Here is a 26,705-nt window from a genome sequence, read left to right on the forward strand (position 1 = left end):
AAGGGGCACGGGGTAAACACCAGGCTGTTACATGAACGATGGGTCCTTTACCTGGGCATGTACAGCACCCGCTCTGCCACCACAAAGCCCACTCTGAAAAAGAGGTTGCTGGCAGGGATGAATGGGAAGACCAGGAATAGCAGGCCCACTAATACTTCTCTGTGCTTCAGTTTCTGCAAAGGGAAGAAAGAGAAAACAAAAGGAGGAAATTGTCAATTCATTCACTAATTTTTAAATAGGTAATGTCAAATTTAAGAATGACACAGCACATTCAATAATTGACCTGCTCAATAAAATAGGTTAGAGACAAAAAAAAACAGATGCTGGAAGGTAGACAAGCAGCAGTTTTCAGTCTAAGTCAGTTATTTTATCACATAGAAACATTGAAGTGGGAGCAGGAGGCAGCCATTTGGCCCTCCAAGCTTGCTTTGCCATTCAATATGATCACGGTTGATCATCTAACTCAGTCCCCTGCTCCTGCTTTCCCCCTGTACCCTTCGATTCCTTTAGCCCTAAAAACTACCTTCTTGAGAACATTTCTGTGCTAGGTTCATCACTCCCTGGGTGAAGAAATTTCTCCTCAGCTCAGTCTTAAATGGCCTATCCCATATCCCTAGACATTGACGCCTGGTTCTGGAGACCCTGGTCAATGGGAACATCCATCCTGAGAAAACTTTATAGGTTTCTATGAGAGCGATCCCCCACCGCTTCCCCGACACCCAGTCTTTGTGAATATAGTCCTAAATGATCTGATCTCTCTTCATACATCAGCCCTGACATCCCAGGAATCAGTCTGGTAAACTTCTGTTGCACTTCCTCCATAGACAGAACATCCTTCCTCAGACAAGGACAGCAACACTACAAATGATAAGATATACGTATTACCTCCTCTGTTGGGTCACTGCAGGTCATGAATGAGGCCTCAACTTTAATTGGTTCATCTCAATAATGGCAGCTCAGGCAATGCAGCATTCCTTCAATCCTGCTCTCAAGTGTTATCTTAAATGACACGCTCAAATATCTAGTAACTGAGGCCAGCATCGTCAAGGCTAACAAAGCTTTGATTTGAGGAAAAGGAAAACACCCTTGTCCCTGACCAAGACAGCACTGAGCAATGTAACTTGGTTTCTAAAGGTTTAGCTTCCAGTCTAACTGTAATGTACAAATGTATACTCCTGTCAGAAACATATCGACGGAACAGACTCTTCACATTACCAATGTATTGTTTTATCTGAGTAGAAATTGAACGTAAATCAAGGCAATTTGGGAAAAGTGGTGAAGGATGAATTATACCCTGGTGAGGAGTCTACATTTCCAATGGAGAGGAGAATTAGGGTAAGGGAATGATTTAACATCTGTAACTTATTTATTTAAAGCAACACAGATGTAAGAGTTGAATATAAGGATTACTAGTCAGTCCCACAGTCTATCACTACAGTTTCACGACTGCAATCTAAGCATTGAAGCCTTTACACCCACCTTGAAAAAAAAATTAACTTTTATTGAAGCTTTCTTCCAGTCAAGAAATTAATTTTTCTTTTATGGTGTAGGGTATTGCTGACATTGCCAGCAATTGTTACCCTTCCTAATTGGCACTGAACAGAGTGGCTTGCTTGGCCATTTTAGAGGGCACCTGATATATACAGGGCAACCTCAATTATCGAGTTACACGGGTGGGGAGTATTTTGGTCGGATAATTGAATGTTTGGATCACAGTTTACTCAAGCATCGGGGCCTTGAGATCTTGTTTGAATAATCCAAAATTTGGAAAATCGATGAGCAAGGTTCTATTGTAATCATATTGCTGTGGATTTAGGCCAGAACAGATCAGGCTGGACTTGTTGTGCCAAAGGACCTGTTTCCACACTGTAGAGAATCTAATCTAATCTTATTTCCAGATTAATGACATTGGACAACACTGACACTAGCGTTGTATTACAGGCTTTATTGATCAACTTTAAATTCCACCAGCTGTAGTGATGGGATTTGAACCCATGCTGTCAGCTTATTAACCTGCTACTAGTGATTAGTCCACTGGCATTACCCTTATACAACCATCTCGCCCAAGCAGTCAGTTGGTGCATAGATTATCCAGCACAGAGAATTAAAATCCAATCAAGTTTCCTACAACGCTAACACTTGAGAAAGTAAGTCTACCTCGTAAGATCAGGCTCATAAGATCCCAGAGAAGGCAGGGGTCCTTGCATTGCTGCAAGCAGTTTAATGGTCACTAAGGTGTGGTAATATTGTAGTCAGGTTGTGCAACTCCAGAGAGAGTGAGAATTCAAATTGTACAGTTTGATTTCAATCTCAGCAACAGTGATCATGGGGGCAGTACGGTGGCTCAGTGGTTAGCACTGCTGCCTCACAGCACCAGGGACCTGGGTTCAATTCCAGCCTTGGGTGACTGTCTGTGTGGAGTTTGTACATTATCCACGCGTCTGCGTGGGTTTCGTCCGGGTGCTCCAGTTTCCTCCCACTGTCCAAAGATGTGCAGATTGGGTATGCTAAATTGCCCATAGTGTCCAGGGACGTGAAAGCTAAGTGGGTTAGCCATGGAACATAGAACAATACAGCATAGTACAGGCCCTTCCACCCTTGGTGTGAAACCAATCTGAAGTCCATCTAACCTGCATTATTCCATGACCATCCACATATTTATCTAATGACCATTTCAATGCCCTTCAAATTGGAGAGTCTACTACTGTTGAAGGTAGGGCATTCCACGCCTTTACTACTCTCCGATACCACCTCTGACATCTGTCCTATATCTATCACACCTCAGTTTAAAGCTATGTCCCCTTGTGTAAGCCTTCACCATCAGAGGAAAAAGGCTCTCACTATCCACCCTATCTGGTTATGGGGATAGGGTGAGGGGAGCTGGGCCTTGGTGGAATGTTCTTCAGAGGGTTGGTGCAGACTCAATGGACCGAATGGCCTATTTCTGCACTGTAGGGATTCTATGATTCTGTCGCTCAATACAGCTAGCAGGGGTGATTGGTGCGCAGGGGTTATAGATGAATAGGATTTGATTCAAGTGACTCCACTACATTGGTGTAAGAAAGCATCACCTTCTGAGGACCAACTAGAGCAAGTCAATAAAGGTCAGCCCTGGCTGTGACACCACATTCCCAAAATCCTTCCTTGGCTGTTTTTAAACAAAACTTCAGATTACACCAGGTTCAGTTTCTGGATTTAGACATTTCAGTTGACTCCAGAACTAGGAATCTCAGTCAAAGGATGCAGGGTAAGCCATTTGTGACTGAAATGAGGGGAAATTTCTTCAGAGTGTGGTGAGTGTGTGGAATCCTCTGCTGCAGACAGCAGTTCGGATCAAAAGAATTGAATGATTTCAACGAGATAGATATAATTCTCAGGGTGAGAGGGATCAAAGGGTGTGAGGTGAAAGAGGAAACAGGATACTTAATCGGATGATCGTATCGAATGCTGGAGCATACACAAAGGGCTGAATAGCTGACTTCACTTATTTTCTATGTTTCTAACTAACTCACTGTTCAGGACATTCCAAACAGAGAAATCAGATTGTTTTTCAGGATTTTTTTTTAATTCACATCTATTTTTCACATCGTGCTAAGAATTGAAGGGGATTAATTTAAGATGGTCACCAAAAAAACACAGGGGAGAGGGTCAGAGAGTTTATTTTTGAGATTCTGCAGGAGAAGCTAGTCAGCCAGATCAGAAACCAGAGGAGGGGAGCAGAGAAACACTTGAAGATTGTACATCGGGCTCGAGGAGCGAGTTGGAGATTGAGTAGACAGTTCTCTCTCTAAATAACCCCCTTTTGTGTTGTCAGACATTAATGATTCTGTGTACAAGATCCAGTTGCACTGCTGTGCACATTCCAAGCCAGTGCAATAAGAAATCATCGTCATGGAGCCTGCTTTCACTGAACAGTAGCAATAAATGTCTCGAGGTTAAAGGCATTTCTGTTTGCTGGATATCTATTTTCAAGTTAAAACCTCTTCCTAGAACACTGCTCCACCAAACATAGTTGGGCTTGATGACAGTTCCATCAGTCACTTTTATTGGCGGTCTGCTTGGCAATATGATCTTCAGGTTCAATTAAACCAGACTTGGCAATTTGCTTAGCTTACTGATGGAGGTTACAGTGTTCTTGTCGTGAATGATGCAGGCATGGCACCCAGTAACTGGCTGTTATTACAGAGGCAGTACAAAGCCACACACCGAACTTTGAAGATTGGATTTCAGATCTGCAGATCTGTTATTGATATTTGTGGTCCAGCTCTAGATGATTTAAGGTGTACGCCACCACAATCCATCGTTCAGAGGCCTTTGTCCACAATCAATTAAACCAACAGTAGGGGAAGTGGTGAGCAGTTTGATTTACAAACAGATACTGCATTAAAAAGAGACACTTCAGCTTTCACCGCAAAGCTATATTTCAAACATCAGTGGCATTTACTGAAAGAACAGTGATTCTTGACAATGAAAGGATTGTTTGCTTCACTTTGGTCTAATCGATCTGCACTACTGGCTTTTTATTTCCACCCTCCCTGGGATATTGTTTCTAAAGTAGCTTCGGTAGCTTATTCAGACGCCTCTTTTGTCCATTCTTGCACCTCCCTGGGATGTGGGCAGTGATGGAATCCATCTTAAATCTGCCACAGTTGGCCCAAAGTAGGTCCACGATGGGACCGGAGGGAATGTAGAAACAGAGGCATCACTCACCAATGGGAAATCTCCCCCACAAAATCATCACCTGCAGGATCTACCTGGCTCGACCAGACAGCTGAGCTCAATCTGCAGATTGGGATGAATGGGTACTTCACTGGAGTTGGAGTGACAGGGTAGGCTGCACTGGGGAACAAGCCCTGTAGGTGACTCTGATCGGTGGGACTCGGCTGTGACTGCCACTTATTGAACAAAATAAACCGGCTTCTCAAGAACAAAAGGGTAACTAGGGAGAGAATAGGGCCGCTCAAAAGTCAGCAAGGCGGCCCTTGCGTGGAGCCACAGAAAATGGGGGAGATACTAAATGAATATTTGGCATCAGTATTTACTGTGGAAAAAGATATGGAAGATATAGACTGTAGGGAAATAGATGGTGACATCTTGCAAAATGTCCAGATTACAGAGGAGGAAGTGCTGGATGTTTTGAAACGGTTAAAGGTGAATAAATCCCCAGGACCTGATCAGGTGTACCCAAGAACTCTGTGGGAAGCTAGAGAAGTGATTGCTGGGCCTCTTGCTGAGATATTTGTATCATTGATAGTCACAGGTGAGGTGCCGGAAGTCTGAAGGTTGGCAAATGTGGTGCCACTGTTTAAGAAGGGTGGTAAAGACAAGCCAGGGAACTATAGATCAGTGAACCTGACCTTGGTGGTGGGCAAGTTGTTGGAGTACATCCTGTTCCTCAGGATTCCCATGTATTTGGAGAGGCAAGGACTGATTTGGGATAGTCAACATGGCTTGGTGCGTGGGAAATCTGTCTCACAAATTTGATTGAGTTTTTTGAAGAAGTAACAAAGACGATTGATGAGGGCACAGTGGTAGATGTGATCTATATGAGCTTCAGTAAGGCATTCGACAAGGTTCCCCATGGGAGATTGATTAGCAAGGTTAGATCTCACAGAATACAGGGAGAACTAGCCATTTGGATACAGAACTGGCTCAAAGGTAGAAGACAGAGGGTGGTGGTAGAGGGTTGTTTTTCAGACTGGAGGCCTGTGACCAGTGGAATGCCACAAGGATCGGTGCTGGGTCCTCTACTTTTCGTCATTTATATAAATGATTTGGATGCGAGCATAAGAGGTAAAGTTAGTAAGTTTGCAGATGACACCAAAATTGGAGGTGTACTGGACAGTGAAGAAGGTTACCTCAGATTACAACAGGATCTTGATCAGATGGGCCAATGGGCTGAGAAGTGGCAGATGGAGTTTAATTCAGATAAATGCGAGGTGTGCATTTTGGGAAAACAAATCTTAGCAGGACTTATACACTTAATGGTAAGGTCCTGGGGAGTGTTGGTGAACAAAGAGACCTTGGAGTGCAAGTTCATAGCTCCTTGAAAGTGGAGTAGCAGTTAGATAGGATAGTGAAGAAGGTGTTTGATATGCTTTCCTTTATTGGTCAGAATATTGAGTACAGGAGTTGGGAAGTCATGTTGCGGCTGTACAGGACATTGGTTAGGCCACTGTTGGAATGCATGTGTGCAATTCTGGTCTCCTTCCTATTGGAAAGATGTGAAACTTGAAAGGGTTCAGTAAACATTTGCAAGGATGTTGCCAGGGTTGGAGGATTTGAGATATAGGGAGAGGCTGAACAGGCTGGGCCTGTTTTCCCTGGAGCGTCAAAGGCTAAGGGGTGACCTTATAGAGGTTTACAAAATTATGAGGGGCATGGATAGGATAAATAGACAAAGTCTTTTCCCTGGGGTCGGGGAGTCCAGAACTAGAGGTCATAGGTTTAGGGTGAGAGGGGAAAGATATAAAAGAGACCTAAGGGGCAACTTTTTCACACAGAGGGTGGTACGTGTATGGAATGAGCTGCCAGAGGATGTGGTGGAGGCTGGTACAATTGCAACATTTATGAGGCATTTGGATGGGTATATGAATAGAAAGGGTTTGGAGGGATATGGGCCGGGTGCTGGCAGGTGGGACTAGATTGGGTTGGGATATCTGGTCGGCATGGACGAGTTGGACCGAAGGGTCTGTTTCCATGCTGTACATCTCTATGACTCTAAGATGAAGGTGTCCCAGCTTTCCTTTGCCACACTGGCCGCCACCCTTCCAAGTTTGCAGGCTGTCCATCAGCCCATCCTAACCAGTCAGTCATTAGACTCAGACATGAGTTCAGTCATTCTAGAAGAATGATCTCCCAGGCAGGTACGCCGATAATGGAGTGGAGTCAGAAATGGTCCCAACTTGCATTCATACGTCAGGAGTGTAAGGACAGCAAGGAGAGATGCATGCAGAATTACACGGTGAGAGAAAGAGAGGGGCAAAAAAAAAAGAGAGATGTATAGCTATAAAAATAAAGGGAGAAGCGGAGACAGTAAAAAGAATACATACAGAAATAGTGACAGACTGACCAAAGTCGAGAGAGAGAATGGCAGACAGAATAAATTGCCACTGAACTGAACAGAGATTATAGCGCCAAGCTGTCCAGGGTTTTTATGTTGGAAGGTTGAGATTGCTATTGCCTTTTGCCATTTGAATCGTACTGCGCTTGAAGGAAGCAGGTCAACAAGCATGAGCTGATTCCTTGCTCTCAGCTTTACTGCCAGCAAGTAGCACAAACCACTTATTCCCAAAGGAGGAGAGATGAGGTGTCACTCTATACCAATCTCAACATACTGCCTGACTGCTTGACTACAGCTACGAAGATGGCTGTGTATGGTTATGACTCAGTCAGGATTATTAACAGACTGAAATTAGTAGAAACATAAAGAAATAAAAGAAACAAAGAACTGCGGGGATGCTGGAAATCAGAAACAGAAATTGCTGGGAAAAGCGCAGCTGTCTGGCAGCACCTATCGACAGAGAGCAGAGTCAATGTTCTGAGTCCAGTGACACTTATTCAGAGGTAATTACTTCCCTCGTACTCAAGACCACCTTGTCCATAATGAAGATCGTTGTAAATTGGGAGGTGTCCACTATTTTTCAGTACGCTAACTGGCAGTGATGTATAAGACAAAAAAAAACTGCAGATGCTGGAATCCAAGGTAGACAGACAGGAGGCTGGAAGAATGCTGCAAGTCAGGCTGCATCAGGAGGTGGAGAAGTCGACATTTTGGGTGTAACCCTTCTCAAGGATTGCGAGTGGGTGTGGAAGGAGCAGCAGATAAAGGGTGGGGGTGCTTGGGATGGTGAAGTGGGGAGAGGTGAAGACAGGTGCAGGGTACGACCTGGTTGGTCAATGGGAGGAACAAATTCGGTTGATGGCTGGAAGGAAGGGTGGATGAGAGGAATGGAAGGGAGGGGGAGAGGCCCGGGAAAGGAGTCAGGGGATGGGAGGGGAGTATGGTATAAGGCAGGATTTAGCTCAGTTGCAACATGCTGCTTGTCAATATTTAATATCAAATTTCACAACAACAATTTGAATTTTATAGTCTTAGAATGCTAAAATCTAGAGATTGCCTGAGCAGGTTTCAATACAGGTCGGCCAGCAGCAGGGGTCTGGATGAACCAGGCTAATTGAGGTTCCTCTGTATTAAAGAGGTGGAACTAGAGGCATTGGAGACACGTTTGGAAGTTCAGGTCAAATCAGATCCTGAAATGTCAGAGTCTGGCTCAGCCTAATGTATGGAAAGAGCTTGTGGAACCATATCAAAGAAATCATTCGATGCTTTGAAGAGGGGGAGACACGGAGATAAAAAAAACGAAGGATTTACTTTGTTCTTCAACTCAAGCTCAATATCATTCAGAACTCAGTATCATGATCTATCTTCCAAAGCATAATGGGTATTTACAATGATCCTGAACCAGTGCAATAAGAACATCTATTAGCTCAAGTTCCGTGTTAAAGCTGCACATTTGCATTGTACACCAGCAGCTGACGAGACAGTAATTGTATGCCAACAGAATTAGAAAGCCTGCAGGTTACCCATCCCCAATCATTGTTTCCTTATCCACTTAATGCGAGGCTTGTTACCAAATTACGTTTCTCATGCAAGCTCATCTGCTATCGCACTGTGAACGCTCCTCACTTTGTCCTTAGTTAATTATTTAGTCACTCATGGAAAAGTTTAGCAGCACTGGTCTTTGATGTGGATTGAAATATATCAGGAGAGCTGAGGAAATGCTGTTATAAAAGCTGCAGTGGCAGTCTTCCATCTCCCAAGACGATAGTGTGCAAATTGGCAGCGAGCTCTACAATAAACATTGCCTGGCATGGCAGACTCTGTCTACACTTGCTGCAGACGCTGACAGTGAAGAAGGCAGCAGACAAGCTGCTAAAATAAAATAGTTGCCACATTCCAGCATTCCATATATTCTAACACATTCAGTGTCAACAGTCATTACTGCTAGACAACAACATCATTGTTCTTCTTCTGGTAAAGTCAGTAGGTTGTAGCTGATACATCCATTCCCTCCACAACTCCCTTGTCAGGTCCAGGCCCCCCAACAGCCCATACCCCACTCCAGGAACCTGCAAAACCACTGCAGGAAGTGCAAAACCTGCATCCACATCACTCCCCTCACCTCCATCCAAGGCCCCAGGGATCCTTCCTCATTTGTCAGAAATTTACCTGTAACCTCTACCAATGGCATTTCCTGCATCCGACGCACCCGGTGCGGTCCCCTCTACATCGGGGAGACAGGGCACCTTCTTAGGGATCGTTTCAGAGAACACCTCTAGGACACCCGCACCCACCAACCCAACTGCCCCGTGGCTGAACACTTCAAATCCCCCTCCCGCTCCGTCAAGGACATGTGCGCCCTGGGCATCCTCCACCGCCAAGCCGTTACCACGCGATGCCTGGAGGAAGAACACTTCATATTCCGCCTTGGGACCCTGTAACCACAAGGGATAAATGTGGATTTCAATAGCTTCCTCATTTCCCCTCCCACCACATTCTCACAGTCCCAAGCCTCCAACTTGGCCCCACCCTCCAGACCTTTCCATCACTTCCCCTTCTGACCTATCACCTTCTCCCTCACCTTTGTCCACCTATCGCTTTTTCAGTTACCCACCCCACCACCTCCATTTATCTCTCAGCCCTGACCCACAAGCCTCATTCCTGATGAAGGGCTAATGCCCAAAACGTCAATTCTCCTGTTCCTCAGATGCTGCCTGACCTGCTGTGCTTTTGCAGCAACACACTCTCGACTCTGATCTCTAGCATCTGCAGGCCTCACTTTCTCCTAGTCTGCATCAAGGGGACAAGTTTCTTCCTGCCTCCCCTATCTATGTCCCTCAATCTTAAACATGTCAGTCATGACCTGTCTGTCTTATTTCCCATCATTGCAACAGTCGCATTTTATTAAGCTTTTGAATGCCTGGAGAACACCTGGAGCTGACTTGAGGTTGTGAAAGGAGCTATATAAATGCAAATGCTGTCTTTTAAATTTTCTGATCTCTCAGTTAAGGTTCCTGTTTAAGAAACAGCAAAATAGCTGGGTTACTGGTAGGAGCCCCATCATTAAACTTAAAAAGAGCTATTTCACTCCAGACAGGGGACTGAAGAGGATAAATCATGAAAAAACCTCTGTCTAATTGTGACAAAATAAATAGCACAGCACACAGTCAAATGACACTGCTGACATGAACATCAATCATTTAAATGTTATAAAGCATTTGCATTTGTATAGCAGCTTTAACACAAAAAAAACCATGAAACACGTCATGGAGAGCAAAATAAAGTTCAGATTAAATGGATATGGAGCCAGAGGATGAGAGATCAGGATCATCAACCAAATGCTTGGCAAAGTGGGTGGAGAGGCTTTGAATTTTACAGAGGAGGAGAGTTAAAGAGGTTTTGGGAGTGAACTGTGAGCATATGGGTCAAGAGTTGAAGACTGAGCCACCAAAGGGGCAGAATCCAATATAGGTCAGTGAGGGTTTGAGGAATGGGTGAGTAGAACATGGCAAGGGACATTCTGGATTAGAGTGGTGCTGGAAAAGCACAGCAGTTCAGGCAGCATCGGAAGACCAGGAAAATCGGCGTTTCGGGCAAAAGCCCTTCATCATGAAGGGCTTTTGCCCAAAATGTTGATTTTCCTGCTCCTTGGATGCTGCCTGAACTGCTGAGCTTTTCCAGCACCACTCTAATTCAGAATCTGGTATCCAGCATCTGCAGTCATTGTTTTTACCTATGGCGAGGGACATGGCAATGGCATCTTGGATGAAGCAACGTTTACTGAGATTGGACAGCAATGGAAGACACAATACAGAATCCTGCAGAGTGCACCATTCGTAAAACCACTGCAGTAAATTTTGTGTGTTAAAAATGTTACAGGTAAATCTGAACAATAACGCTTTAAACATCAGGAATCTCACTTCTATCTAGAAACAATTAGGCAGCAGACCCAGGATGCCAGATCATAAATTTTCCAAGATGACTTTGTGACCAAACTAACTGCTTTTATATTCATATTTGAAAAACAGTTACTGGAATTATTTCAGAACAAACATTCCCCTTCCTCTTTTGAGTTTCAATTACTTTTACTTCTCCGGTTTCCTAGCCAAAACGTATTTCCTTTGTCCTTTCCCAATTGCATTTTCCACTCTCAATTAAACTGCAGCAGCGGAGCTGTCGGATAACCAAGATGCTTGAAATCTGTTCTGCCCAGGGCAATGAATGAATAAAGCATGGTAATTGCACATTAGGCGGTCACAGAACCTGAGCCGAGATCCTAAATGCATCTAAAAGGTTCACACTCAGTGCAATGGAAATCATGTATTTTCCCCAGAGTAAAGTGGAATCTTTCATTCAATAAAGCGCAACTAAAAAAAGTTATAAACAATGCTTTATCTATGGCCTCGTGAGTAGTTTGGTAAGATCTGTACTCTTAGCCAAAGTTCTGACACTTGAGGATTACGGTAAACCGGTGGTTATGTTTTTGGACTAGTATTGGAAACACCTGGACCAATAAGAGAAGGGCAACATTGCTGCTACTATGGCTGTTTCAGAAGCTGAACTCACTTCAAAAAACACAATCCTGTAATAAACTCATTTTAGTGACAATGATCTGGTAGATGATCATAAATCCCAAATGGGTCACATTTTTTTTTTAAAAAGAGAAGGGAGTCTACAGAGATGTAAAGATGAGCAAATGGAGGGTTAGTGAAGGTGATTTGGCTTATATGGACATCCCAGAAAGAGTCCGATAAAGAGTCCCACCTTACGGCTTTGTCAGTAAATGTAGACGCACGTGAATTCCAAGGACAGTGCCAGCACAGTTCCAACATTGGCTGAGTGATAGAAAGCAGACGGTATAGCTGTTTCTGTGACTGGGGAAGATATACAGTGAGGTTTCCCTTGCATCAGTCTTAGGTACATTGTTTCTCTTCATCTATGTTAATAATCTTGGGTATGCAAGGCACAATTTCAAATGTACCAGTCATAAAACGTGGATTATACTGCTATGTGAGAGGAGAAAGCAATAAATTTCAAGAATACAGAAGACGACAGGCTAGTGGAATGGGCAGGCATATGGCAGATAAACCTCCATGCAGAGAAATGTGAAGTAGTACATTTCAACAGGAAGAGTAAGGAGAAGCAATATATAAGTTGCAATTCAACAATGTTCAAGAGCAGGAGGACAAGAGACTAAGTGAGGACAGTACTTGGGTATTGGAGGTGGCAGAGCAGGTTGAAAAAGCTGTTAACAGGATCCAGGGATTAAAAGTAGACGCATGGAGTGTAAAAGCAGAGATTATTATGAACATTGTCCCAACTGGAATACGGTGGTTAGTTCCATACACTGCACATCAGGAAGGTCATGACTGAAGGACCAGTAATCCAAAGACGAGACAAACAATCATGCAACATGGGCTCAAATACCACCATGACAGATGGTGAAATTTGCATCCAATAAAAAAAATGGATTTTAAAAAAATCTAATGGCAGAAAAGATTTTCAATCAACAGTGATATTTGTATCATTGATAGTCACAGGTGAGGTGTCCGAGGACTGGAGGTTGGCAAATGTGGTGCCGCTGTTTAAGAAAGGTGGTAAGGACAAGTTAAGGAACTGTAGACCAGCAAGCCTGAAGTCAGTGGTGGGTAAGAGTAACCCACCCAGCCTCTGACTAAGGGCAATTTAACGTGGCCAATTCACCTGACCTGCACATCTTTGGACTGAGAGGGGAAACTGGAGCACCCGGAGGAAACCCACGCAGACATGGGGAGAATGTGCAAACTTCACACAGACAGTCACCCAAGGCTGGAATCAAACCTGGGACCCTGGTGCTGTGAGGCAGCAGTGCTAACCACTGAGCCACCGTGCCGGCCCTTGTTGATGGAGGGAATCCTGAGGGACAGGATGCACAGGATGTATTTGGAAAGGCAAGGACTGATTCGGTATAGTCAACATGGCTTCGTGCGTGGGAAATCATGTCTCACAAACTTGATTGAGTTTTTTGAAGTAACAAAGAGAATTGATAACGGCAGGCAGTAGACATGATTTATACGAACTTCAGTAAGGTGTTCGACAAGGACGCCCATGGGAAACTGGTTAGCAAGGTTAGATCTCATGGTATACAGTGCAAACTAGCCATTTGGATACAGAACTGCCTCAAAGGTAGAAGACACAGGGTGATGGTGGAGGGTTGTTTTTCAGACTGGAGGCCTGTGACCAGTGGAGGGTCACAAGGATCAGTGCTGGGTCCACTACTTTTCATCATTTATAGAAATGATTTGGATATGAGCATAAGAAGTATAGTTAGTAAGTTTGCAAATGACACCAAAATTGGAGGTGTAGTGGACCCAGCACTACAAAGAAGGTTGCCTCAGATTACAATGGACCAATGGGCTGAGAAGTGGCAGATGGAGTTTAATTTAGATAATGCGAGGTGCTGCATTTTTGTAAAGCAAATCTTAGCAGGACTTACACACTTAATGGTCAGATTCTGGGGAGTGTTGCTGAGCAAAGAGACCTTGGAGTGTAGGTTCATAGCTCTTTGAAAGTAGAGTCATAGGTAGATAGGACAGTGAAGAAAAGTTTGGTATGCTTTCCTTTATTGGTCAGTGTATTGAGTACAAGAGTTGGGAGGTCATATTGTGGCTGTACAGGGCATTGGTTAGGCCACTTTTGGAATATTGTGTGCAATTCTGATCTCCTTCCTATCAGAAAGATGTTATGAAACTTGAAAGAGTTCAGAAAGGATTTACAAACATGTTGCCAGGTTTGGAAGATTTGAGATATAGGGAGAGGTTGAATAGGCTGGGGCTGTTTTCCCTGGAGCATCGGAGGCTGAGGGGTGACTTTACAGAGGTTTATAAAATCATGAGGGACATGGATAGGATAAATAGATAAAGTTTATTTCTCCAGAGTGAGGGTTAGTCCAGAACTAGAGGGCATAGGTTTAGGGTGAGAGGGGAAAGATATAAAAGAGACCTAAGGGGCTACCTTTTCACGCAGAGGGTGGTACGTGTATGGAATGAGCTGATGGAGGAAGTGGTAGAGGCTCATACAATTCCAACATTTAAAAGGCATCTAGATGGGTATATGAATAGGAAGGGTTTGGACGGATATGGGCCAGGTGTTGGCAGAGGGGATGTGTGGTCGGCATGGACGAGTTGGACTGAAGGGTCTGTTTCCATGTTGTACATCTCTATGAGAGTGCTTGCACAGTCACCATTTGGTTAACTTTTCATACTGAATTTTTATTAGTATTAATTTACACCATTTGCCATGGGAGTGATTCCCCAGAACATTAGCCTGGAGGTCTAGATTACTAGTCGTAATAATGTCACTTCCCCACTCATAATTCAGAATGAGTAATAAATGCTGGCTTTGATTTTTAAAACTTCATTCACAAGATGTGGGTGTCGCTGGCTAGGCCAGCATTTATTGTCCATCCCTAATTGCTTGGAGCACAGTTAAAAGTCGACCATATTGATGCGGATCTGCAGTCACATGTAGACCAGACCAGGTAAGGTTGGCAGTTTCCTTTCCTAAAGGACTTCAGTGAACCAGTTGTGTTTTTCCAACATTCAATGGTTTCACGATCATTATTAGACCCTTAACTCCAGAATTTTTAAAATTGAATTCCAACAGCTACCATGGTGGGATTTGAATCCAAGTCCCTATAATTTTAACTGGGTCTCTGTATTAATAGTCTAGCAATGATCCAAACAGGCCGTTGCTTATAGTTAATAAATGAATGAAAATGATTGGATGGTACAGTTGGAAAATATAGTTTTCCTCAAGCGAAGCTGTCCCTCCCAATGAAATAATCTTCAGAATAGTGTGAACCAAATTCTTACACCTTTTCAAACACACCTGTACAGAAAGTAGGCAGTTCCAAGTCAACAGAAGCATGCCAAGACCAAACACTGCAGTTGCCACATTCCTCACGTCCCACAAAGACTCCACCAATGGGATGCTCCCTACTTGCCAGTCATAGCAGAGGGTCATCGGTGCTAACAGAAGCCAAGCATTGAAGGACAGCAGATAGGAGTATGTGAGAAACCTGCATTGTGAACAGAAAGAATTGAACTTTTATACAACACTTTCTACAGATTAAAAAAAATCACAAAAGGTGATGCAGTTTGACTCTTGCAGGAAAAACAGCAATTAAATTATGCACAGCAAGATCTCACAAACAACAATGCAATCTATTTCAGTATTTTGGTCAAGGGATTGGTATTGGCATTGGCCAAGAGAATTCCCTTGCTCTTCTATGATACAAGTGGAAAGGGATCTTTTACAGTCATGTTCGAGGACAGTCCTGTTATCTCATCATCCAAAAGATGGTCCCTCCAACAGTATAGCACTCTCTCAGTACTGGATGGAATCTCAGTTTGTATTGAACCTCAAACCTCTGGAGGTGTGACTCAACAAAGAACCTTCTGCCCTGGAGAGAAGTATTTGAAACATCATCGTAATGTGTGAACATCAACAATGAAAACTAAGGAGGACATTAAACAAAGGAACATGAAATGAAACTTAAGAATAAATCAAAGTTACACAACTGTTGAACAAGAGGCCTGTAGACATGAATGCTCCCAAGATTCAACTGGTGGCCAGGCGCTCAACTGATGCAGTGGTGGGACACTATAGTCAGCTTTGAACAAGACCGGTTTTATCCTTCTGTCATTCAAAATCATGGCCAACCTTCTATCCAACATTTCCTACAGGTCCCTTCATTGTTAGAAAATCCAACAGTGTCAGCCTTGAACAGATTCAATGACTAAATGTCCATTGACCTTGGAATAGTGAATTTGAAGATTCAAACTCATCTTTCTCTCAAGCTCATCTGACTTTGGCTTGTTCTAGGAGGGTGAATTTGCAATTGAGACTCCCTAGCCAGTCAAAACATCCTCCCAGCATTTACCCTGCCAAGCCCCTTAAGAATTTTTCATGTTTCAGTGACGTCATCTTGCATTCTTCGAAATTCAACAGGATAACGTCAGGAGTGTGATGGAATACTCTCCACCTGCCTGGATGGGTGAAGTTCCACAACACTCAAGGTGCTCAACACCATCCATCCCCCACTGTAGATATAGCTGATCACAATTGGAACAACAAGTAGAATCCAACAGTTGACCATATGACCCTTGTAGAGACCCTAAAGCAAGATCTGAATCTAAAGCCCAGCAAGGATAAAGAGAGTGTCCAATCTACTGTACCAAACAGTTCCCTGGTTTAATTGGGAAACTGACTCAAGTAAGAGAAGGTTGGTGCTTGAACCTGAGAAGTGTAATTTTAAGAGACACTGAGCCCTTGAGTGTGTTAGGACTTAGACAGGATTGTACCTAGTGAGGAAGTAAGGGGAGAACGAAGCTGGGTTATCTTGCTCTGAGAAGTTCGGCATGGAGCCTGCCATGATCCACACACGGAAAAACAGGATGAGGAGAACCTAGAAAGAGAGGCAGACAGAGTCAGCATAATATATATTTGGCAACACACTACCAGCCAGTATAACACAAACAGAATGCTTCATATGTTTCAATAGTCCACAACACAAACAAAGGTAGCACTTCCAAATCTGAACCAGAAGGTCATGGGTTCAAGTCCCATTTCCACGCTAAAACAAACTAAAGCCGACTGACCAGTGAAAATGGTCAGATTGGCATCAGTTTGAGAACATGAGAGATCTTCTTGGGAATATGACCAGCATTTATCGCTCAATCAACCAAAAGAAAACAATCAGACCATCAGCACATTGCAGTGATTCCACGAATTGATCTCAGACAGCAATGTGGAAGTAGGCCATTTGGGCAATCAAGTCCGTACTGACCCCAAAGAGCATCCCAAACCCCTACCCTATCCCTCGCATTTTCCACAGCTAACCACCCAACCTACACTTCTTTGGACTGTGGGAGACATGGTGAGAAAGTGCAAATTCCACACAGAAAGTCGCCCAAGGGGTGGAATCAAACACAGGTCCCTGATGCTGTGAGACAGCAGTGCTAACCATTGCCACTCCATGCACTTGGGGAGATCCTGAGTTTGTGAATGGTGCTAGATAAATGCAAGACTGCATCCTGGCATGGCAGAGCTGACCAAATCAGGAAGGATTGAGTGGAATGGGCACATATTTGTTGGAGTGGATTCAAAGATTGAAAGGTGATTTCATTAAAACGTATAAAATTCTGAGGACCCTTGACAAGATAAAAACCAAAAGATATGTTTAAACAATGGTAGAAGCAGGATTATTGCCTCAGGATTAGGGATTTGCCACTCAGGACTGAGATGAGAAATCTCTTCAGACGTTTATGAATTTTTGGAATTCTCCAGTACAGAAGCTAATTGTTGAATTGATTTAACTCTGAAATTGTTAGATTTTTTTGACATCCAGGGGAAGTGAACAATATAGAGCCAAAAGGGGAAACAGGAGTTGATGCAGAAAATCAGTTGTGACCTTTCAAAATAATGGCGCAGGGTCAACAGAGTATGAGGTCTCCTGCTGCTCCTATTGCTCAGATTCGTACATTCCAAATCTTGCTCTTCCTTTGGAAGTCAGTGTTTTCCCCATCTCTCCAGAGAAAGCATTTTTGGGTTTGATTCTCACTTTGAGTGAGCTACACACAACAGATTATACATTAGGTTAAAATAGTGCAAGTGGAACTTTAATATGTGCGAAAGTTCTTAACATGTCCATGTTTTTTGGTGTGGTGATGTTAGTCCTGCAGACATTCTGGCACAACGTGAGATAATACTTAAGGATGAATTCCTGTCAAGGAAAAGGTAGATCCAAGGTCAGGTGCTAGAGGTGGCACAGCTTGGCTACCAGCGCTGCCAGATGGCAGCAGATGGGCAAGGAACATAATCTTGCCACATCACCATTACTTGCCTGACAGGGCACTGCTACATTAGCTTTCACAGTCCTGTCATCTAGTGTTAGCCCTCTCATCATTTCCTCAGTCTCCGGATGTCAAGGTTATCATTAATTGTCATTGCTTTCAGGCCACCTCACAACAGTGTGGAATCAAGGGTGATTGGGAGAAGGCAGGAAAGGGCAGCTGAGAATTATCAGATCATCCGTGACCTAATTGAATAGCAGAGCGGGCTTGATGGGCAGAATGGCCGACTTCTGTTCCTACATCTTACGGTCTTCACAGTAGCCCCTAATCTAAGAGTTGACAAAAATACAGCATTCTTTTACTTTCACAAAAAGGAAATGAAGTAAACAGAATTTAAAAAGCAATTTTCGGCCCTGAAAAATATTTAATGAGCTCAAATTATTTTGTAGCATTTCATTTTAAGTGAAATTTTGAGGTTGAAGGGATAAAACTCAAGTTATATGATGAGGTAAATTGCTCCTTGTGAAGGCCAGCGCAGACACAACAGACCGAATGGCCTCTGCTGTGCTGTGATTCTATGAAGCTGAACAACGCAGAAGCCTTTAATTAGAATAAATTGATAATAAATGTAAACTCTCTCAGGTTGAGAAGTGACATTTGTTACTGAACTGCAAGTCCACTTTGATTAGATTAACTGTGTACTGAATGAGAAGCACAGAAGATTTAGGGAATTTCAAGTTCTATCCCATTAATGTCAATTTGCCACATGCTCAGAGAACTCCACGCATCTGTAATATAGCCCCAAAAGCCACAAAAACCGATAGACTGCAGAATCGGAGACACTAAAGTTTACTCTCACTTATTCTTTCCTGCTGAGAAATCCCACCTCTATGCCTCCAGCTGTAGCTTAGTTCTAGCACTCTTGCTCCAGAACTCAAAGATTCTGAATTCCAAAGGCTGGAACGCAAAAATTAGATGGACTTTTCCGTGCTGCAATACTTGAGGTGCTGCTTTCCAGCTGAGATGACCTGCCTTCTGTCCAGCCAAGGAGATAAGGATCCCAAGCTAATATTCCAAGATTAATAGGTGAATTCACCCAGTGTCCAGGCCAACATTTTACCCTTCCATCATTATTATTAGTAGAGATTAACGCTTTGACCTATGCTATCACTAACTGTCAGACCCTCCAAAGAGCAAATTGGTTACTACCCTCCTTTCAGTGGCCACACTGCAAAAAAAGTCAGGTATGAGTCCCAAAGTCCCAAAGGGTAGAGTGTTTTCTTTCATAGTGGTCTCCCACATATTTCAAAACTCTGACCAAAATCATAGAAGAAATCCCAATGGTTTAAAATTCTGATGGTGGCTTAAGTCCTTCCAGTTTTCTCAAACTTAATTAATTTTAGAGGCATCAAGTCACAGAGATTTACAAGACGGAAACAGACCCTTCGGTACAACTCGCCAATGCCAACCAGATTTCCAAAATTAATCTCATCCCATTTGCCAGCATTTGACACATATCCCTCTCAACCCTTTCTATTCACCACCCATCCAGATGCCTTTTAAATGTTGTCATTGTATCAGCCTCTACCACTTCCTCTGGCAGTTCATTCCATACACGCACCACCTTCTGCACAAAAAAGTTGCCCATTAGGTCCCTTTTAAATCTTTCTCCTCTCATGATAAACCTATACCCTCTAGAACTGCACTTCCTTACCCTGGGGAAAAGACCTGGCTATTCACTTTATCCATGCCCCTCATTATTTGATAAACCTCTATGAGGTCACCCCTCAGCCTCTGACGCTCCAGGGAAAACAGCCCCAGCCTATTAGTGGGTGGCACGGTGGCACAGTGGTTAGCACTGCTGCCTCACAGCGCCTGAGACCCGGGTTCAATTCCTGACTCAGACGACTGATTGTGTGGAGTTTGCACATTCTCCCCATGTCTGCGTGGGTTTCCTCTGGGTGCTCCGGTTTCCTCCCACAGTCCAAAGATGTGCGGGTCAGGTGGATTGGCCATGCTAAATTGCCCGTAGTGTTAGGTAAGGGGTAAAATGTAGGGGTATGGGTGGGTTGCGCTTCGGCGGGTCAGTGTGGACTGGTTGGGCCGAAGGGCCTGTTTCCACACTGTAAGTAATCTAATCTAATCTATTCAACCTCTCCCTATAGCTCAAGCCCTCTAACCCCAGCAACATGCTTGTAAATCTTTCCTGAACCCTTTCAAGTTTAACAGCATCTTTCCTCTAGCAGGGAGATCAGAATTAAACAGTATTCCAACCATGGCCTAACCAATATCCTTTACAATCATAACATGACCTCCCAACTCCTATACTCAATGTACTGACCAATGAAGGTAAGCGTACCAAATACCACCTTTACCACCCAGTCAACAACGCACCTGCACCCAAGGTTTTTTTTATTAACACTCCCCCAGGCTCTACCATTAAGTATATAAGTCCTTTAGTTATTTAATAGGTAATTTAATCATTTATTAATTTAAAATAAATAATTTAGAGGTTCACTGACAGGCAACAATGCAATTGAACTTACAATGCAGAACAAATGAACCCATCTTCAGGTCACAGAATTCACCTGACCTCTGCACCTTCATTTATGGGTCACTTGTTCTATTGTGTAACGGGGAGTCAAAAACTGTGTTGAGACAGTGAGCCTTAGCTGGCAGGGAAGTAAGAACTGGCCTCAGTGTCATGCATCAGGAAGGAGACAAATGCCTTCATTTATGGGTTTCAGATGGATGTCAGCACTGATGGGTACTGGATAGGATTGGGATGGCCTGTCGTTATGGTGAATGGCTAAATTGCCCAGTTAAGTACTGAAATGTAGCAGTACCTTTACCGAGGAACCAACACCTTCAAGAATGGCAGTGGAGGACATAAAACTGAAGGATGGAATATTCACTTACAACCCATTATGTAGTGAAGCTAGAATTAATATTCATATTACGATCAGCTTGGCAGAAAGTGAGGACTGAGGATTAAACAGGCCACAGAGGCTGCTGGCTTTTGATGGTGTCCTCAGCTGTCATTTTAATTTACCAAATTGATTTATTTTCCCACATGACCTCAGAAACAATCGGCCTGAAAGCCTTGGATTTCAAATGCAGTTTGAAGTTGCAATGAGTCAAGCTTGAACGGCACAAACCTCCCAGCAGAATAGTAAATTCAACAGAAATGAGGCCCACGATAAGCCAAAGTTCCAAACTGCCAACTCCAGACGGCATAGGCTTTTCACACGACCACAATGAGCACCCAGGGCAGTGCTCGACCGCACAAACTCATGCAGTGCTAGGCAAGTAATCATTTGACATTGTAACCTTCCTGTGAAAGGATGTGCAAATTTGGCTCAAAGAAGGTCAGGCTATCGCAAGGTGCAAACAAGTGGAATTATAGAGACACTTTCACACCATTACTCCTGCACTGGGTTTTCATTTGGCAATTTACCTTAAGTGGAGTGGGTTTGCGGGGAAGTCAAAAGACATAAGGGCCTCCCCTGCTATCTCAAAGCTCCAGTTTACATTAATTTCTAGGCAGATTTTGCTGTGTAGACTCAAGAAAAAAATTGATTCCCACTCAACTCCAAAATATACCCATCTCCCAGCACAAACTCCACCAAATGACAATATGGATTTTTCAGCTTTGTCTTGGGTCTGTGGTTTATGTAACACTAATGAATGGAGACTGTGGGGCCCTCACTAATGGAAGTCAGCCAGTCAGCTGGAAATGGACACTCAATGCAAGTTGACAGCTGGGCTTTCTGCTTGAATATTGGTGCATTGACGTGGAATTTGTGGCGCTTCAGTGGCTGTAAATTAACTGCTGACTAAGGGTGTCCCTGTACTCAGATGCATGCCAATGAACAAAGGAAACCAATGAAAATAGCAGCTCATGACACCCAGAGTAAAGTGCTATTGTCACCTTACACCCAACACTACAAAAACTGACAGCAGCATAATCTTGGCAGAACATTTGGGATTGCTAAAGAAATTCAGGAACTGATTCACCCTTGCTGCTGAGTTCAATGCTCCCTGTACTTTTTTTTTGTTCTTTTGTGGGACATGGGTGTCGCTGACTGGGCCAGCATTTATTGCCATCATTAGTTGCCCTTGAGAAGGTGGTAATGAGCTGCCTCCTTGAACTGCTGCAGTCCACCTGCTGTGGGTTGACCCACAATGCCATTGGGAAGGGAATTAGAGGATTGTGACCCAGCGACAGTGAAGGAATGGTGCTATATTTCCAAGTCAGGATGGTGAGTGACTTGGAGGAGAACTTGCAAGGAGTGATGTTCCCATGTATCTGCTGTCCTTGTCCTTCTAGATGGAAGTGATTTTGAGTTTGGAAGGCACCGTCTGAGGACATTTGGTGAATTTCTGCAGTGCATCTTGTAGATAGTGCACACTATTGCTACTGAGCATCAGTGGTGGAGGGAGTGGATGTAGTGCCAATCTATTATTAAGGAAGATGTTGATTTGAGATCTGCAAGAACAATCTTCCACACATACCATTGCAGACATCATTGTCTGGTCACGGGTTCTATGCAGAAACCACCCTATAGGACATAGGAGTGAAAGTAAGGCCATTCAGCCCATCGGGTCCATCCGCCATTCAATCGTGGCTGATGGGCACTTCAACAGCCACCTACTTCGGTTCTATCAATCTGCCTGAATCTAATGCACCACATGTTAAGTATCCCAGTGACAATTCTTGTCTAGCTTAGAGCTTTTCTAAGCCTAAAGAATGCAATTTGCTCTGGAAGAAGTTTTTTTTTATTTACTTGGAATCCTCTATCAATTTGTTGGTAAATAAGTCCAGACATTAACTTAGCCTCTTGCAAATTGCTTAACAATGTGCCATCACCAGCTTTTGGAGAACAAATGAAAACACGGAAGACATTCTATGCATTCCTCACTGGTTGGACCAGCCACTGTAGGCGCAAGTTCCACTGACCTGAGCTTTGGCTGATAAAAGCCTATAGGTGTTGGAAACTGTGGCAAAGTTGTGGGAATGGTAAAATGCAAACATTAGTACTGAATTACCCATCTTGCCCTCACATGTAATGGCTTGCCACTGTAAGGACTTCAACCTAAAATTCTCTAGTCTCCCAATATTGTTCCAATGCAACTATAAAAGAGGCCTGAATGCCAGTGGTTAGCATAAAGAGTCTGTACTGCAGTAAAGATTATTCACCCGAGAGAGTCTGGCTCATAAATACAGCAAAAAGAAACTTCTAATTCTCCCTCAATTCTAGCCTTGTCTGACATTTCAACTTGACAACTTGCTTTGTTAGCACTAGGTTTTAGTAGAGTTTATGCAAAGGTCACTTAAACCACTGCAGCGTCACCAAGGGGAGGGAAGACAAACAGTGCACTGGTGATTGAAACAGAACATAACCGAGAGCCTTCTCAATTTGTTCCAAGTTTACTTCAAACTTCCACTTCAAAAAAAACAAATTGTAGTGGGTTTAACAGAGAAAAGAAAACCACCACGAGAATTAAACAGACAAAAGACGCTTAAATAAGGTGTTACTAAAAGGCGACCACACAGGATTGAAGCTTGCAGTATTTGCAGTAATGTAACTAATGAAAGAGAACAGAAAGTCAGGACAAACAAACCATTTTCCATTTGGCAAAATGTAACAGCAGTCTGCCGCAGGGATCTGTGTTGGGGGGTGGGGGCTCATTCATTTAGGATTTTATATGAATGAATTGGATTAATCTTAATCTTGTTGCCAAATGTGCTGATGATACAAGGTCAGGTGGAAAAGTAAGCGTCATAAGGAAACAACGGGATATTGATGAGTAGGCAAGGTGGTGGTCAGTAAAAATTAAAGAGGGGGGTGGTAGCGTGAGGCTGTCCACATTATTAGGAAGATGAGAGAAGCAAAACATTGTTTTCAAAAACAGACAATGCTGTGGGATCTGAGTGCCCTTGTGTATATGAGGCACAAAATTTAACACGCAAGTACAGGAAGGCAAATGGACTGTTAGCTTTTAATTGAAATGGGATGGAAGAAAAAAAGTATGGAAATCTTGCTACACCTGCATCGGTCATTGCCAAAATAACACCTCGAAAACTCTGTACAGATTTGGTCACCTTACTTAAGAAAGGACATAATTGCATGTTCAGAGAAGATTCACTATGCTCATTCCTGGGATGAAGCAATTACCTTGAGGAAAGATCAAACAAATTGGGCCTACACTCTTTGGAACTTAAAAGACTTAGATCAGATCGTGTTGACACATAGAAGATTCTGAGGGGGCTTGACAGGGTGTGAGAACGCTTCCCTTGGGGAATACAGACCCATTCAAACAGCTTAAAATAAGGAATCTCCTAAATGTAACCTCAACCTGAGCTACAAATCATCTCAGGAGTCTCCTCCTTAAGAAGGAATTTCTTCTCTCTAAGGGTTGTTAGCCTTTGGAATTCTCTTGCACAGAAAACAGCAAAAGCTGTGTCATTGAATAAATTCAAGAGAGAGTTAGATTTTTCATCGACAGTAAAGTCAAGGGTCATGGGTCATGGGCATTGAGGTGGGGACAAGCCAGCAGAAGAGTGAAGGTCTGGTCTCAATCTGCTCAGCCACCATGTTACTGGATGGCAGAGAGGGCTTGAAAGTCTGAGTGGCCTTCTCCTACTCATATCCCTTGGGATCTTATGGCACATTCACCCAATAAATCTATTTGGCTGCAGCAAAGTTAACCTAAAGTTTGCTCTAGTTGGAACAAGTGTCTATGACCTGAAGAACTCACTCTATTCCAATTCCTCCAGTCTCACAACAATTAGTCCGAAATACTAGCCAAACCATTAAAATTTCTTTAAGCAAATGCCCTTGTTTAGCAGTTCTGGTGAGAGCTGCATATTTTATAAGGGGAATGGCGAAGGAAGAGAAAATAATTACAATTGGAACAGCTGCAGTTCAATCCCACCCAGTGGCTGAGCTGATTAAGGCAGTGAGTCAGAAACAATATATGGTCTCTGCTGAGTTTGATTGGACTCAGATAGGAACTGGTCATGATGGGGGATCACAGAGATCAGCAGATCATGTTCAATCACAATGCTGACTGGAATCAAAGGACAACAATGAGCAAATGCCCACATGTAAAAACCTAGTCTTGAGAGGTCACCGTCTCATCTACCCACTGTGTCAGAATGACAGCTATTGCTGTTCTATCTGAGGTGAGCTGACAAGGTATATATCATGAACGTTACTGAGTGGATGATCTCATTGAGCCTTCAGAAGAGCTAGTTACCTTGTCAGTTCCTTTCTTTCTTTGCTCATTCTAGTGTGTTGCATTAGTATGCAGCGTAGATGTGTGAAAATAGTCATTCACGCTACTTCTTGCTGTTGATCTGAGATACCAACAGCCAATTCAAAGCCATTATTTTATCTTTAGTGGTTTCTGCTTCTGTTTTAATTTCTTGCAAAGCTCACTACAAATAAAAGGTTGGCATGGCGACTCAGTGACTAGCAGTGCTACCTCACAGCACCAGTGACCCGGGTTTGATTCCAGCCTCAGGTGACTGTCTGTGTGGAGTTTGCACATTCTCCATGTGTCTGCGTGGGCTTCCTCTGGTCTTCCGGTTTCTTCCCACAGTCCAAAGATGTACAGGTTAGGTGAATTGACCAAGTTAAATTGTCCATAGTGTTCAGGGATGTGTAAGTTAGGTGCATTGGTCAGGAATAAATGTAAGGGAATGGGTCTGGGTGGGTTACTCTTTGAAGGGTCAGTGTGGACGTGTTGGGCCAAATGGCCTGTTTCCACACTGTACGGATTGTATGATGCTCCCTGACCCTGTAAGAGCCGAGATACTAAGAATAGTCAGGCAGTAAAGAACTCAGTTATGCAGATGACATCTATATATTGCTGAGATATAGCAGCAAGATGGAACAAAATAAGGGAAGCAATTAAAGTAAAAGAAGGCAGCCAGCACTAGCGTGCTTCTGAGAATATTGAAGAACAACAACAAGGGCTGTGGCATCAGTGAGTCAGCAGGGAGCAAGATTCTCCCCTGCTCAGATAGAGTGGGCCTGACAGTCTGACATAACGCAGCACTGGGCACTCCTTAGGGAGACGGAATGGTTTCAAGCATCTAAAATACCTTTGAGAAGCAATTTACTTCTTGAGAGAAAGGAGGAAGATTGCTTTTGGTGTAAATGTACTTTGACTTTAAGGACAGTGAAAGATGCCACAGTGGGGTGGGAACCAGAGGAGCAAGTCAGTAAGTATAGAGACTAGGGAAGAATTTGGGACAAAGGCAAATATAGCTAAGAGGAAGAGTGGTCAGGGAGAGGCTACTGAGCTCGGCGGAACTGAAGGCTTGAACTGGATTTGGTTCAAATGCAAAAAATATAACAGGTAATATGGATGAATTTAGAGCCTGGATTAATGTATGCAATTACGTTGTTGTTGCTATCACAGAGACATGGTTGTAGGAGGGATAAGATTGGCACCTTAATGTACTGGGATATCGATGCTTTAGATGAAACAGAGGAGGAAGCTGTATTAAGGTAGAGCTCAGGAAAAGGAAGAATGCAGTCACATACTGGGATTGTATTACATACCACCCAGCTGCCAGTGGGAAAGAACAAAAAAGATCTGTCATCAGATTTTGGAAAGATGTAAAAATAACAGGGTTGTTGTGGTGGTTATTTTAACTCCCCCAACCATCCACCCAACCCATCCCCACCCCCACCCCTCCCCCGCATGTTACATTTGCTGGGACTCTCTTAGTGCCAGGAGATTGGATGGAGAGCAATTCGTTAGGTGTGTCCAAGGAGGTTTTTGAAACAGGA

General features: G+C 43.4%; 1 protein-coding gene across 1 annotated transcript in view; it reads right to left on the reverse strand.

The window, feature by feature from the left end:
* Positions 1-26,705, reverse strand: part of tmtc1 (transmembrane O-mannosyltransferase targeting cadherins 1) — a 171,973-nt gene that overhangs the window by 66,203 nt on the left and 79,065 nt on the right. Inside the window, exons 6-8 of the mRNA XM_060839995.1 lie at positions 16,408-16,511; positions 14,933-15,122; positions 52-173 (exon numbers count right to left, since the gene is read on the reverse strand). Of these exons, the coding sequence (XP_060695978.1) occupies positions 52-173; positions 14,933-15,122; positions 16,408-16,511 (416 nt within the window). The remainder of the gene's footprint in view (positions 1-51; positions 174-14,932; positions 15,123-16,407; positions 16,512-26,705) is intronic.

The sequence above is a fragment of the Hemiscyllium ocellatum genome, chromosome 19, assembly GCF_020745735.1.
Source record: "Hemiscyllium ocellatum isolate sHemOce1 chromosome 19, sHemOce1.pat.X.cur, whole genome shotgun sequence".
Taxonomy (NCBI): Eukaryota; Metazoa; Chordata; class Chondrichthyes; order Orectolobiformes; family Hemiscylliidae; genus Hemiscyllium; species Hemiscyllium ocellatum.